The sequence below is a fragment of the Zonotrichia leucophrys genome, unplaced genomic scaffold (assembly GCF_028769735.1).
Source record: "Zonotrichia leucophrys gambelii isolate GWCS_2022_RI unplaced genomic scaffold, RI_Zleu_2.0 Scaffold_144_113797, whole genome shotgun sequence".
Classification (NCBI taxonomy): Eukaryota; Metazoa; Chordata; class Aves; order Passeriformes; family Passerellidae; genus Zonotrichia; species Zonotrichia leucophrys.
In genome coordinates this window covers 15,859-31,402 of record NW_026992349.1, presented here as the reverse complement: position 1 = coordinate 31,402, position 15,544 = coordinate 15,859, and the positions used below count along the sequence as shown (strand labels likewise).

Here is a 15,544-nt window from a genome sequence, read left to right as displayed (position 1 = left end):
AGGCTTCACCGTATCAGGACTTAAAAGCAAACCATAGCCTCCTTCATTGGGGTTTGTGCCTGACTCCTGTGTCAGGACTTACTTTTGCCTGCAGGGCTTGTGAGCTACCCGAATCCTTCTCGGGACTGACAAAATCTTACGCGAATCCTTCTCGAGACTTACAAATGCTACCCGAATCCTTCTCAGGACTGACAAATCTGCCTGACTTCCCTCTGTCAGGGCCTATTTTGGGTGCATGCCACTCATACAAATATTCCCTCCGCACGCCCGGAGGGGGGGGGGCCCTTTATTCCCCCTTGGGAGACGGCTCACTCACACTAATTCCAAGCACCACCCCCTGTTCCCGGCCGGCCCCTTCGCAGGAGTCCGGAAACGCGGTACTGAGAGGTCCGCTCTCACTTCGAAGGTCTGGCTGCCGGCCTCCGACTCATTCACACACACATGCGCACGTCTCCCGCTCCCGCCACCGGCTTTCTCACCAATCCAGTGCTCCGGTGCTCCTCTGCATCGCTGGTCCTGAGCCGATCCCTCTGGTCCTGGTAGCCAGCTGTCCTGAAGTCCAAGATGGCCAGTCATGAATCTTCTTGGGCGTGGCTATTCCGGACGAGCGCCCCCAGCTGAAATAAACAGGGCCAGGAGACTTCTTCTCCTTTTTAATGCCTTTATTAAAAGTGATCAGCTCAGGATTGGGCGGCTCGGCAGGACTGCAGTCCCCATCGCGTCTCCCAGGGCGACTCAGAGGAGGAGGATATGCGCAGCTCTGTCCGCTAGGGGCAGAGCCGGGGGATCCGGTCCTCGTGGGAGCCTTTAGGGCGTGATGTCCCTGTCAGATCTTGCCCTTTGGTGATTTTGTCCAGCTTGGTCCTGGCGTCGGGACGACTCTCTGCTCAGGGCGAGAGGGACTCCGCATCTCTGCAGGCTCAGCAATCGGCTCCTCATGTCCAGACACCACTTTAGTCTCTCAATTCTTATTTGGCTCGATGTTTTTGGGGTTTTCTCTGTGCATTTGGAGCTGTAGTCCCCCGCAGCATACTGGTGGTGGAGTCACTTTGCATAACCCCTCCCTCTAGGTCTCTTCTCCTCACTGTTCTGGGAAAGGTATAACTTAGCCTCGGGGAAGGGCCATCACCCCACCCAGCCAGGCCTTTTACTAATACAAAAGAGGAGATAAGATTCAACAACCCATGATTACAATAACAAAGCACTAAGAACCCTGGCAGAGACAGATCTGGCTGCATCTCTGTAACTCTTTCTCACAAAAAAAATATTAACTGAATTTTTGTTCATAACAATTGAGACATTTCTGGGGCACATTTGAGGCAGTTTTGGGTCCGGGGAGGGAATTCAGAGAGAACTTGAGGGTCTGGAGGACACTCGGAGAAGACAAGTGGGCACTTGGAGGGGCAGTCAGGGATTCTAAGGGACAGTTCAGGGTCTGGGGCAGCACTTGGGGGCCCAGGGGGGCCTTGGAGGTCAGGGAGGGGAATTTGGGGCGCTTCGGGGTCCGGGACAGCAAGCGGGGGGGCTCTGACGGGGCCCCCTGCAGCGCGGGGTGTGATGGGAGTTGTGGGCGCGTGTCTGATACGGTTAATGGGCGCGTGGAGCATAAGGGGAGTTCGAGGCGCAGCTGCAATAGCTCTCGGTGGAAGCGCGGGGCATGACGGGAGATGAAGTCCCGGCTGCATAACCTTTGTACGTCCGCTGCGGAGCATGATGGGAGCTGTAGTCCCAGAAGTGGCTTTAACGCAGCGTTTGAGGTTCTGGGAAAGCTTCTGGGGGATACTTGTGCGTCCAAGCCGCGACTTGAAATCCTCGGGTAAACGTAAACGGTTCGAGAGCACTTGCGGGAGAGCTCGGGGAGATCTTCAGGGCTCTTTAGGGCGCGGGGCACGGCAGGAGTTTTAGGAGCGGGACTGTGTTCTGAGGGGCTCTGAGGCCGCGGCGGATGAGAGGAGATGAATTTCCAGAAGTGGCTGTACCGGGCATGTGTGGGGTTGGGCGCACTCAGGGGGTCTGGGGATGCTTTTGGGGGGACCTGAATGGGAACTGAGGGGGCACTGAGGGATCTTGGAGGGTCTGGGGGACATTAAGGGACAAAGGGGTGGCAGATCCCGTGGTTCTGTGGAGCGGGGGGAATGACAGGCGTTGTAGTCCAGCTTCCATGGGGCTGAATCGGGCCGCGGGGCATGACGGGAGTAGTAAGGACAATGAAAACCCTTGGCACCGCTCCAGAGGATCCGATCCCAGCGCTGATTGGCTTCGGGCGATGATGGGCGGGAAATCTCAGCAAATGGGATGCGGTGGAGGCGGGAACAGCCCATTCAACCTCTCCAGTCCCTCCCCATACAGCCTAGTTCATCCCCAGTACAGAGCAGTACAACCCCAGTACAGCCCAGTTCATCCCAAGTAGAACCCTACAACTGGAGTTGTTGGCACTACAACTCCAGTGCCCTTCCAGTACAGCCCACTCTCTCCCAATACACCTATGTTTATTCCCAGTCCCTCCCAGTTCATCCCAATGTCATCCACAGGATGCCCCACTGTCCCCAGTCTTCTTCGCAATGGCCCTATGTCCCCAGTTTGCACCAGTATACTCAGTGTCACTCCCAGTATATCCTAGAGTGTCCCACAGCATTCCCAGTGTCCCCAGTATGTCCCAGTCCTCCCCACTGTTTCCAAGGACAGTTTAATTTCTCACAGTGGCCGTGGCAGCGAAAACCAGCAGTGGGGTCAGTGCAGTGCCCATGGTCACTGCCCCTTGCAGGGGCCCGGTGCAGCTTGGGCTGATGATCCACCCTCACAGCTGGCCCAGGAAAGCTCTGCAGCAGCTTTGGTGGCACCTGGGGCTGGCACACACCTGAGCAGTGTGTCTGTTTGCACTGGGGAAACTCAGCAGTTTCAGATTGCTGCAAAAAGTACAAAAAGGGAAAACCCCTCTCAGGCTGGGTGCAGCCAGCTCTGCAAGCACAGCAGGGCCCAAGGGAGTGAGGACAGACAGGATGGGGCTGGGCAATGTGGAGCAAGGTTGTCCACACTGGGTCAGAGCTCCAGGCACAGCTTCTGTGAGCAGGCCAGAGCTGCTGAGGAGAGATCCTGGGTTGATAGCAATCACACAGTGCTGCAATCACCTCTACTCTAAAGAGAAATTTAACAAAAGACACCCTTTAAAATAGGAATGTATCTTTTATTACTGCTCTTTGAAATCTTTCTCCATAACTGAAGGAGGAAAACTTTCATGACCCTCTCAGGGCTCTGGTGTTGTTTACATCAGACTCAGTCCTTGAGAGTATCTTGAAAAAACTTCTCAAGAACACAAAGTTAAATTTAGACTCCAAATTGTCTTGAAGTTTTAATGGCTCCCACAGAGGGACACGACTGCCTGCTTCTGCCTGCCCACATAAAGGCTCCTTCTGGGGACCATGCTGCATCGCAGCCCTGCCCTGGCAGGGAAATTCCTTTCTGTTTTGGTCCTGTCTTGCTCTCGCTATGTGCCCTTTGCATTAATTCTTTATTTCTCTGGCTGTTCTCTATTATGCCTAAAGGATCCACCATCTCTGAAACCTCCCTTCAATCCCTCCCAGGGCTCCTCTGCTCTCCTCAGTCTCCACCCCACTGAGCACAGAGCTGCTTTGTGCCTGTACACGAATTTGCTGTTTCAGAGGGTGTCATTTATTCAGGCCAGAGCTCTAGTGAGGGATAACTCCCAACCTCACATGGACATGTAATTCTACCAGTGTGTTGCTTATATACAGTCACTAAATGTGAATTACAATTTACCCATTTCCATAAAACCCACCTCAAGTTCCCAGATTCAATCCTTGTTTTCTCCATCCCTGCACCCTTGAGCCAGATGTCTTCATCTTCTCTTCCAACCCTTCCTGCTGGGAAAGCAGCCCCTGCATGCCTTGTTCTTGTGCTGAAAGTTCACAGGCACAGTAAAAATGGAATGAACCCTTTTGGTATCTGCCCCAGGCCTTGTGTGGGCAGGCAGAGGCAGGCAGGAGGCAGAGCTGTCAGCAAAGGAAGGGCCCAGCCAGGTGGGGCAGCCGGGGGATGCTGACAGCCTGTAGGGACAGAGGCACAGGGCAGGGACCCCGTGGGACAGCCTGGGCTGCACAGGGCACAGGGATGGGCAGCAGCTGCAAGACAGCCCTGCCAGAGCCAACTTGGGCGGCACTTTGGCCGTGGCTGCTGGGCCTGGGCCTGAGGCCACGAGGGGACAAGTGACCCTTGCAGGGCTGGGGCCTCATTGCCTCCTTGTCCCTGCTCAGCAGCCTGGCAGGGGCCGCCCCATGCTCCTGCCCTTGCCATTACACGTCCCCACATGCCAGTGCCCATCCCGGGAAGAGCCCTGAGCAAGGAGGGAGGGACAGGATCTTCCTGGCCAGGGGCTGGGGCTCAGGCCTTGTCCCTTGGCATTCCTCAAACACATCCAGGTGTGCTCAGCACCAGAGACACCTTTGCCTCGCTTGTCCCCACCTGTCGTTACTGCCTCCAGTGTTCTGCTCTAACTGGAACCTGGGGACACTTTCTCAGTGGTGTCCCTCAGTGGGACCCATTAAAACTTCAAGACAATTTGGACTTTAAATTTAACTTTCTGTTCTTGAGAAGCTTTTTCAAGACACTCTCAAGGACTGAGTCTGATGTAAACAACACCAAAGACCTGAGAAGGTCATGAAAGTTTTCCTCCTTCAGTTATGGAGAAAGATTTCAAAGAGCAGTAATAAAAGATACATTCCTATTTTAAAGGGTGTCTTTTGTTAAATTTCTCTTTAGAGCAGAGGTGATTGCAGCATTCTGTGATCGATATTGACTCAGGGCCTCTCCTCAGCAGCTCTGGCCTGCTCATAGAAGCTGTGCCTGGAGCTCTGACCCAGTGTGGACAACCTTGCTCCACATTGCCCAGCCCCATCCTGTCTGTCCTCACTCCCCTGGGACCTGCTGTGCTTGCAGAGCTGGCTGCACCCAGCCTAAGAGGGATTTTGCCCTTTTTGTACTCTTTGCAGCATACTGAAACTGCTGAGTTTCCCCAGTGCAAACAGACACACTGCTCAGGTGTGTGCCAGCCCCAGGTGCCACCAAAGCCACTGCAGAGCTGCCCTGGGCCAGCTGTGAGGGTGGATCATCAGCCCTGGCTGCACCGGGCCCCTGCAAGGGGCAGTGACCATGGGCACTGCACTGACTCCACTGCTGGGTTTGGCTGCCATGGCCACTGTGAGAAATTAAACTGTCCTTGGAAACAGTGAGGAGGACTGGGACATACTGGGGACACTGGGAATGCTGTGGGTGGCACTGGGACATACTGGGAGAGACACTGGGGAGGACTGGGACAAACTGGGACTGGTACTGGGGGATACGAGTGCAAACTGGGGACACTGGGGCCATTGCAGAGAAGACTGAGGATTCTGTGGATGACATTGGGATGAAGTGGGAGGGACTGGGAATGAACTCAGGTGTATTGGGAGGGACTGGGCTGTACTGGGAGGGTCTGGAGTGGCACTGGGGTTGAACTGGGTTGTACTTGGGATGAACTGGGCTGTAGTGGGGTTGTACTGCTCTGTACTCAGGATGAAATGGGCTGTACTGGGAGGGATTATAGAAGTTGAATGGGCTGTTCCCGCTTCTGCCACATCCCATTTGCCTAGAGTTCCGCCTATCATCGCCCGAAGCCAATCAGCGCTGGGATCGGGTCCTCCAGGGCGGGGCCTAGGATGCGTGGCATATTTTCACCTACAACTCCCGTCATGCCCCGCGGCCCGATTCAGCCCCATGGAAGCTGGACTACTACGCCTGTCATGCCCCGCGCTCCACAGAACCACGGGATCTGCCACCCGTTTGTCCCTTAAGTGTTCCCCAGACCCTCCAGGATCCCTCAGTGCCCCCTCAGTTCCCATTTGGGACTCCCAAAAAGCGTCCCCGGACCCCCTGAGTGCTCCCAACCCCTCACATGCAAGGTACAGCCACTTCTGGGAATTCATCTCCTCTCCTCCCCCGCGGCCTCAGGGCCCCTCAGAACGGTCTCAGGCCTAAAACTCCTGCCGTGCCCCCGCCCTAAAGAGCCCGGTTAGAGCTCCCTGAGCTCCCTGCAAGTTTTCTCGAACCATTTACATTTACCCGAGGATCTCAAGTCGTGGCTCGGACGCAGAAGTGTCCCCCAGGAGCCTTCCCGGACTCCCAAACAAAGTGTTCGAGCCACTTTCGGGACTACAGCTCCCATCAAGTTCCACGGCACATGTCCAGTGCTGTTTCAGCTGGGACTTCATCTCCGGTCATGCCCCACGCCCCACCGAGAGCTATTGCAGCTGCACCTCGAACTCCCGTGATTCTCCGCGGCCCCGTTAAACTGTATGAGTCCCGCGCTTACAACTCCCATCACCCCCCGCGCCCCAAAGAGAGTCCCGTCAGAGCCCCCCAGGGGCCCGCCTGGACCCCAAAGGGCCCCAAATTCCCCTCCCTGACCTCAAAGGGCCAGCCTGGACCCTCAAGTGCTGCCCCGGACTCCGAACTGTCCCTCGGAATCCCTGAGTGCCCCTCCAGGTGCCCACCCGGCTCCCCCAGGCATCCTCCAGACCCTCAAGTTCTCTCTGAATTCCCTCTCCAGACCCAGAACTACCCCAAATGTGCCCCAGAAATGTCTCCACGGACCCTAAAGTGTCCCCTTTTACCCTGTGTGTGAAAATGATAAAAAATATTACAAAAGGATTGAAAATAGGACTAATTAGAATAAAGAAGGAGAAATCAATAGCCACACTGGTCAATGAATTAATGTTGGGAATTGTGTTACTCTAGAGCCAATGACCAATAAATTTTTTGCTTGCTAAAAAGGTATGGGCTTTATAATATAAATATTAAAATTTGATAATTCCAATATAGACTAATACTATTATAAATAATAAAAATAATTATAATTTTATTATTTCACTAAATTTTTTAAGGGCAAATGCATAATTAATTTTATGTTTTGGGATGTCAGTCTGTTAGAGACGGTCCAAAGATCCCTCATCTGCCTCACAGCCGCCGTCAAGGACGGAGATTGAAGCCCTCCCCAAGGACTGAGACTGAGACCCTTCAAATTCTAACCCAGGGTGCTGGCCTGACTGGAGTGGGATGTCTGCCATGGGAAGCGGGATGTTTCCCATAGGAACCAGTTCTGAAACAACGGGCCCTGCTCACTGCTGGCACCGGTTTGTGCTGTTCAGAACTGGACTGTCTGTACCTGTTCCCAAGGGAATTATTCTCCACTGTTCCCTCCATGTGCCGTCCTGCTCCCCTCCCAGCGGTAGATTATGAAAGACCTCTGAGTTAACCAAAGACTTTGAGATTCTCCCCAACGTGACCAGACGGATCTATTGGCCAGACCACAAGGATTTCATCTCTCTGTTGGTAGCTATTCCCCCCCTCCTTTTCTCTGTCTCTCTATCCTTTATCTCCTTTCTAATCCTTCTGTTGCATCTGCTGTGGGCACTCAATAAAAGGTACATTTGTTTTGGTTAATACTGAAAGTCCTCTGCTGTGTGTCTTTGCACCCTGAGATCAGTGAAACAAACCATCGTGACTCCCCTTGTACCAGGGGATGGTGACACGGCCTGATGGGGTTGCTGCCCACAGCATGTGAACGTGATCTTCTGGGTGGTAACTGCACTGGTTCATCTGCTCTAGCTTTCTGGGCTCCCTATCACAGAATTACCTGTGCCACCTACCTTTCTTATATTGTGGTTCTCTGCAGTTCCTTCAATAGTCAGCCCTTCTTAAGTTCACTCTTGGAAGGGATTATCACCTCCCAGTCATATCGAGTGCATTGGAATGCACTGAATGCATTTTGCCTGCATTCCAAATATGGTCCCTGTTTTTGATTTACTGTGGAATCTCTGTTTGTATTTTCTACCTCTGTGGAAGCTGGGACTGAAAGTATTTGAGATTATATTTGGCATTCAGATTCATGTGGTTTTTGTTTCTTATCAGTGACACAGCCTCACAACCATGGGTTCAGCAGCCTTTCATCTAAGGCACAAAATGGCTCACTGTCTCTTGTTACAAGGCCTGGATGGTACCAAGGAGACTATGGTGATACTGGGGATCCAAGGAGACCGTGGTGACACCATGGACACTCATGGAACCATGGGCATTGTGACGCAGCAGGGCTTCATGGAACCAAGGAGTCAATTGGGACTCTACCAAACCTCTTGGAACCAAAGGCCCATTGTGACACTGAAGAACTTCAGGGAACCAAGAGTCTCTTTGTGACACAGGGGAAGGTGCTCATGAAACCATGGAGACCATTTTGAAACTTCAAGGCCTGATGGAACCAAAGGGTCATTCTGGCACTTCTGAGCCTTGGAACCAAAGGGACCACAGTGACACAATGGGGTTCTGTGGAACCAAGGGGCCATGCTGACATTGTGGAGTGTCATTGAACCAACTGTCCATGGTGACACTTCAGGACCTGATGGAATCATGGACACCATTGTGACACAACAGGGCGTCATGGCAGCAAGGGCCCATTGTCACACTCTGGGGCCTCCTGGGATCCAAGGGCAGTTGTGATACCATGGAAATTATGGCAACTGTGGCACCATGAAACCAAGGAGACCATTGTGACCCTACAGAACCTCATGGAACTAAGGATTCATGGAACGGTGCAGGACACATGGAACCAAGGGGCCATTGTGAAGCTGTAGAACCAAAGGAGCCCATTGTGACACTGTGGGCCCCCATGGATCCAAAGGACCATTTTGACATTGCAGGGACTCATGGAATCCTGGAGACCACTGTGAAACTTTGGGGCCATGTTGAATTAAGTGGCCCTGCAGGGCCTGATGGAACCAATGAGACCCCATAGAACCAAGGGTCCATTGTGACCCTGTGGTACCAAGGTGTCGTGGGTTGACCCAGGCCAAATGCCAGGCATCCATGTGGGCTGCTCACTCACTCCCCTGTGCAGCTGGACAAAGAGAATTTAATAAAGGGTTCATGGGTTGAGATAAGGACTGTGCAAGATCACTCATCAAATACTGTCCTGGAAAAACAGGCTTAGCTTAGAGATGTGAAATTCATTGATTACTAACAAAGTCAGAGCAGGAAAAGGGGAAATAAAAGAAGCCTCTCACCTCCCTCCTTCCAGCTCTACCACCCACCCCAGCAGTGCAGGGAGACAGGGAGTGGGGGTTATGGTCAGTTCATCACCCATGGCTTCTGCCCCTGCTCAGGGAGAGGAGTGGTTCCCTTGCTGCGCCGTGGGTCCCTCCCAAGGGAGACAGTTCTGCAGGAGCTTCTCCCATGTGAGTCCATTTCAGGGGCAGCAGCCCTCTGCAAACTGCTGCAGTGTGAGTCCATGCCAGGGACAACAGTCCTTCCCAAACTGCTGCAGCATGGGTCACTCTTCCAGGGGGTGCATTCCTCCAGGGACAGGCTGCTCCAGCCTGGGAGCAGGGCCCCTCTCTCCATGGCTCTCCTGCAGGGTGCCTGGGTCTCCAGTGCCTGGAGCACCTCCTGCCCCTCCTTCTGCACTGACCTTGATGTCTGCAGAGTTGTTCTTCTCACATGTTCTCCCTCTGCTCTCCTCTGACTGGAGTTAAAACTGCACCACAATCTCTATTTTGATTTCTTTTTCAATCTGTTATCGCAGAGGCATTGCCACCATTTGTAACTGGCCCAGCCTTTGCCAGCAGCGGGTCCATCTTTGAAGCCACCAGGAACTGGCTGTGCCAGACACGGTGGAAGCTTCCAGCAGCTTCTCACAGGAGCCATCCCTGTGCCCCCCTGTGAAATACAAAGCTGTGTTCCGTGTCAGGTACATACAGGCAGCGTGGTATTTGTGATTGCAGTATGTGTGGAAACTGACCATGGGACAGTTATAAAGACGAATTATTGTAATTACTGAGGAAAGTAAAGCATGGAAGAAGGCCTTGAACCTATCTTTTGTTTGTAATTAACCTTTATAAGTCTTAAGTTGATTTAGGAGCATTTGAATTAAAGTGTTAAGGATGTTGCTTTTTGACAGGAACTTTCTGCTTGTAGCTAAGCCTTGAAGAGTTTTGCAATAATAACCTGTTGAAGCATAATTTTAGAATATTGCTTGTAGTAATGATCTTTGAAACTATAGCTTTAGAATATATAAAAAGAAACATGCTTATCTCACACCTTAACAAAACAGTGAAAAGCCGCTTGAGAAAGGAAGATGAACATCAACTCCAGGATTTATAGTTTCAACCAAGGGAAGCTGGACATCACTGTTATGAGATTTATAGTCCTTGCAATTAATAGGTGGACCCACATCTGGAATCTGGACCACACCATCTGGGAGATTTCTTCCTTCTTTCGGAAGCTGGACCCCCACCATCTGGGATACATCCTGAGAAAAACTAAATTACAATAGTGTATAGAATTGTGATGTAAAAATTGGGAAATAGAAAATGTTGATGAGTAAAAATTGGAATAGAAACTGCTGAGAAAGCTGATGAGTACCCCTATAAATACCTGTAAGCCTCAACTATCAGTGTGCAATTGGAGGGAAAACTTCCCCCACTGTACCCAGCACTGTATTGCTCATACTTTACCATATTAATTAATGAATTGATTGCTGCTTGAATATTGGCCTAGCCAAGCTTTTTATTTATAACACAGTGCCCAGTGGATGCTCAGGGGTCTCTGTACCTCATTCCCTGGGAGTGCTTGGGATGGACTGGAGAGAGTTTTTCCCGTCCTTGTCACCCCAGGCCATTCCCCAGGGGGTCTCCATCATTTTCACCCCAGGGAATGCCTGGGGGGTTTCCCTCCCTCTCACCCGTCTGCCAGGGGGTGCTTGGGGCAGTCTCTGTCCCTCTCAGCCCAGGGGATGCTTGGGGGTCTCTGTCCCTCTCAGCCCAGGGGATGCTCGGGGGGTCTCCATCCCTCTGGCCTCAGGGAATGCCTGTGCAGGGCTGGGGACCAGGGGCTCTGTGTCCCTCTCACTGCTGAGGGTGCTCGGGGCTGGGGGGGCTCTCTGACCTTCTCACCCCTGCGAGGTCGGGGCAGTCTCTGTCCCTCTCAGCCCTGCTGTGACCCCACCCAAACATCATCAGGGTCAGAGGGACAGAGACACCCCCAAACCCCCAGAAGGGCTGAACCTGGGATTTGGTTTGGGGCTGAGGATTTAGGATGGGGCTGGAATTGGGGCTGGGCTTGGAGTTGGGGCTGAGATTTGGATTAGAGCTGGGTTAAGGCTAGACATGGGATTGGCTTTAGGGCTGGGGTTGGGATTGGATCTGGGGTTAGATGAGTCTGGGACTGGGATGAGAGTAAATACAAAACTGTGAGTGTGTCTAAACATGGAGTGAGACTGAGACTAGGATTGGGGTCAGGTTTGGGACTGAGCTCACCCAGAGTGGGATGGGGGGATGTCACGGCAGGATGGTTTGGGGAAAATCCTGGTTTGTGGAAAAACAAGTGTGAATGTCTTGTGTTGGGGATTCCTCCCACCCAAGTCTATCTCTAGAAGTCACCTGATGTGCATAAAAACCTCCAAAAATCAAGAGTGAATAAAAAAAAGCCATAGTGTCCCATGTCCAGTCTCATCCCTTTGGGGTTCTGGTTGTCCTCCATCTCAGGGCTGCTGGTGATGCCATGGGTCCTGGGGATCCCCCTCTCCAGGGTCCTGCTTTTGGATTCTGGGGGGTTCTGGAGTCCCAGGTTCCCCCTCCAGCCTCCCCTCAATCCAGCAACTTGTGGTTCCCCCTTCTTTCCACCACCTTGTCCTGGTTTAGGGCAAATTTGGTTGAAAACCTCCAAAAGGAGTTTTGTCACAGACATCTTTTCGTAAAAATCCTTTCTTTAGGATTTTTCCTTCTGGGAAGCTGAGGCCCCAGAGAAAGAATGTAAACAGTGGTTATCTGCTGCTGTGGAATGCAACAGGTGCACCTGTGATTGGCCCATGTTGCATGTTTACAATTAAGGGCCAATCAGAGACTAAGATCTCTCTGGGAGAATCAGAGAGAGCTCCTTTGTTGATTCATTCCTTTTCTATTCTTAGCTTAGCAGCTTCTGAACTTTTCTCTCTATTCCTTTTAGTATAGTCTTAATGTAACATATATATCATAAAATAATAAATCCAGCCTTCTGATCATGGAGTCAAGATTCTCATCTATCTCTTCACCCCTGAGGAACCCTTGCAAGCCTGGCAACAGTTTCCTCTAGAATGCAGATTCAGCAGCCCCACCCTCAGCCAGTTTGGGAAAATATTTCCTTGAAGAGAAGTGGAAAAATTTTTATTTAATAGGCAAAGCATTTACCAGCACAAAAATTGAACAATATTAAGCAATAAAACCTCCTGCTGCTCCAAAAGAGATGACAAACTCTGAAAGTCCCTCCTTGGGCTGTAGCTCAGCTCACTCAGTCTTTCATCAGTCTCTTATCAGTGCCTCCAGAGCTGGAAATGCCGCAGTCCAGGCTCACCCAGGTGGGCCACAGGTGTGAGCTGCAGGTGGTGTTCCGGGTGTTCAGTCCAGAGCAGGATTAAACAGCTCCAAAGAAAAAGAAAAATCGCAGTCCAGGGAACTTCTCTGCCTCAGTGAGCTAAAAACTAACTAAAAGCAAAGGGGAGATCTGTCCCTCTGTCTGTCTGTCCATCCTGTCCATCTAGGAGCCGTAATGTAGAAGAGTGAGTGCAATGTCTGAAAACAAACTGCAGCTTCTTCCTCCTCCCCTTCGCTCTCAGCACCAGCCTTAAAGGTGCAGAACTCATTTATGGGCTAAACAGACCGATAGGATACGAGCATCATGAAGCCACGCCAGGACACCCCTGTCAGGGTCAGGGGGTCCCGTCCCTGCCTCATCTCCGGGCTGCCGGGGGTCCCCCAGCTCCGGTATCGCCCCTTCCCCTCTCCCCGCCCCGGGGGTCCCCCGTTCCACAGCCCTAGCTCTCACAGGGATCCCCAAAACCAATGTCCCGCCCCGTCGGTACCGGGCCATCCCCACGTGGACCCCCTGGGACCTTCTCGAGGGGTGATCGCGGCTCCTCTGCCCTGAAAAAGCTCCTCTTGGGGAGCCCGGAGATATCCAGGGCTGGAGTCCGGGATCTGCCGGCTCCGAACTCTCTCCAAAAAAATCCTGCCAATGACCCCTGGCTGGAGTTATTTGGGAATTTAGCTATTGAGCTGGGCTTCTTCTGGGACTTTCAGCAGCCTTGGGTTCCTCACCTTGGAGTAAATGAACTTTATCAGTCATGCTGATATCATTTGCTCCCTCTCCTCCAGTGATTTTAACAAACTTTTCAAGGAAGGACAAGAAAATATTTTCTTTTTCACTGGCCTCCCACAACAGCCATTTTCTTCATCATTTCTCCCATAAGTTTCCCAGGAGGAAGGAGGGACTGTGTCCAAGTTTCCAAGATTTCTTCCAGAAAAAAACACAACCTCCTGAGTGGAGAGAACCATGCTGTTGTCAAAGGCACTTGGGGTCCGACCACAGCGCTCTGAGCTCACTGTGCCAAAATAATGTCGCAATCTGGTTAAGAAAATTGTTAGACAGATTCCTCTGTGCCAATTAAGGTCCTAATGAGACCAAATCCAAAGTGGATTTTATTGAACAGTAAATGTGAATTAGAGAGAGAGATGGAAAGAATAAGAAAAGGGGGAGAGGAAGGGAGTGACCGGGACAGAGACCTCCCCTGGAGCAGGGCAAGTGTGACATTGTCCCCTGTATGCGTGGCATTCCCAGGGTGGGGGTTTTACACCTGAGCCGGCTTGGGTAAGGGGGGTGGTGTTCACCCCCTGAGCAGGGATTACCCCACTGTTTCAGGTTGCAATGCAAGATGTAACCAAATGCATGTTTTCAATCCTCATCTTCATAAACTGCTATAAAAAGGTGGGGCAGTGTTTTTTATCTCTTCCATGATTCAGCCCTAATAACGCCCTCCAGGGGAGATATCTTCTGTGAGTGAGCCATTGAGTGTCACTGCAGAACTGATCAAATTCCATCATCCCATTGTGGGATGCTCTGCCCAGGGGGAGGATCCAAGCATTCCTACCTGGATATAAGCTGAGACTTGAAACACCAGGAGCACTTTGCCTAGTGGATTCCGAGAAGACAAGATCTCCATAACCCCCACTGGACCTTCAAAAGAAGACCAGACCCTTCTGCAGGATCACTGCTTTGACAGAATCACCTTCATCACTCCAACAGGACTGAAGCCACCATTTAATGGGACTGCAGCCACCACCCTGACCAACAGGGTGTCGGGTTATATCCTGACTCTGTCAGTTTAAGGCAGTGTTTCTGTATCATTGCCTTGATCTTCATTTTCTTATTAAATTGTAATTCTGGCTTAGACTCTCCCCCAGGTTTGCCTTCAAACCAGTAGAAAAGACAATGTACTCACTGCTTGTCTTCTTTCCAAACCAGAATTTCCCATTCCCAAACCTTTGCCAGATGGAAAAGGAGGCTGCGAGGAACAGGAAGGATCCCTGGGATACCCAGGCAGGTGAGGAGGAAGTCAGTGCCCCTTTCCCCCTCTCTCCTGCTCCATCTCCCAGCCCAACATGGCCCCTGGCTGCAACCCTGGTGCAAACACCATCCTGCTGGGGATGAACTGCGGGGATCTCCTTCCCCTTCCCTCTGATGGAGGCAAATCCCATCCTCTCCTTGTCCTTCCTCCCCCAGAGAAGGAGCTGAGAATAGAAACCATGGAGGAAAAATCTCCACAGCAGAACCTCATGGAAAATTCCATTTTGAGTGACTCCACAGTGCAGAATTCCAATGGGGAGGAAAATCCCCAGAGATCCTGCAGGAGGAGAGACTGCAAACCCAGCCCAGTGTGCTCTGAGAAGGAAAGAGCCACCTTGAGCCAGGAAGGTGGACAGATCTTCAGCCAGAGCTCAGAGCTGCTGGTGCATGGGCAGCTTCATGGTGGGGAGAAGCCCCACAAGTGCTTGGAGTGTGGGAAGAGCTTCAGGCAGAGCAGCACCCTGATCCAGAACCAGATGATCCACATTGGGGAATGGCCCTACGAGTGTGGGGAATGTGGGAAGGGCTTCAGCAACAGCTCCACCCTCATCCGGCACCAATGCATCCACACTGGGGAGAGGCCCTATGAATGTCCCAAGTGTCAGAAGAGGTTTTGCAGAAGCTCCAATCTCATCCAGCACCAGCGGATGCACACCGAGGAGAGGCCCTTCCGCTGCCCTGAGTGCGGGTTGGGCTTCAAGCACAACTCGCACAACTCCAACCTCGTCACCCACCAACGCATCCACACTGGGGAGAGGCACTTCGAGTGTCCCCAGTGTGGGAAGAGCTTCACCCAGAGCTCTGCTTTGACCAATCACCAATGAAGTCACTGGTAAGGGAAGGCCTGCCAGTGCCCCAAGTGCAGGAGGATTTTTGTGCACTGCCCCAACTTCATCCATCATTGGAGGATCCACATTGGGAAGAGCCCTGGTGATCCATTCTCCCTGTGATCTATGTGGGGAAGACATCAGTCCCTTGTCCTGCCCCTCCCAGTAACATGATGTGGCATTGAAAAACATGAAGGTCTGGCCATGGCCATGTCATTACATTCACTCCCACCTCAGGT

General features: G+C 52.0%; 1 protein-coding gene across 1 annotated transcript in view; it reads left to right on the top strand.

Moving 5' to 3' along the window:
* Positions 1-15,302, top strand: part of LOC135460988 (zinc finger protein 551-like) — a 72,008-nt gene extending 56,706 nt beyond the window's left edge. Inside the window, 1 exon segment of the mRNA XM_064737969.1 lies at positions 14,875-15,302. Coding sequence (XP_064594039.1) covers positions 14,875-15,302 — 428 coding nt within the window.
* The last annotated feature ends 242 nt before the right edge of the window (positions 15,303-15,544 follow it).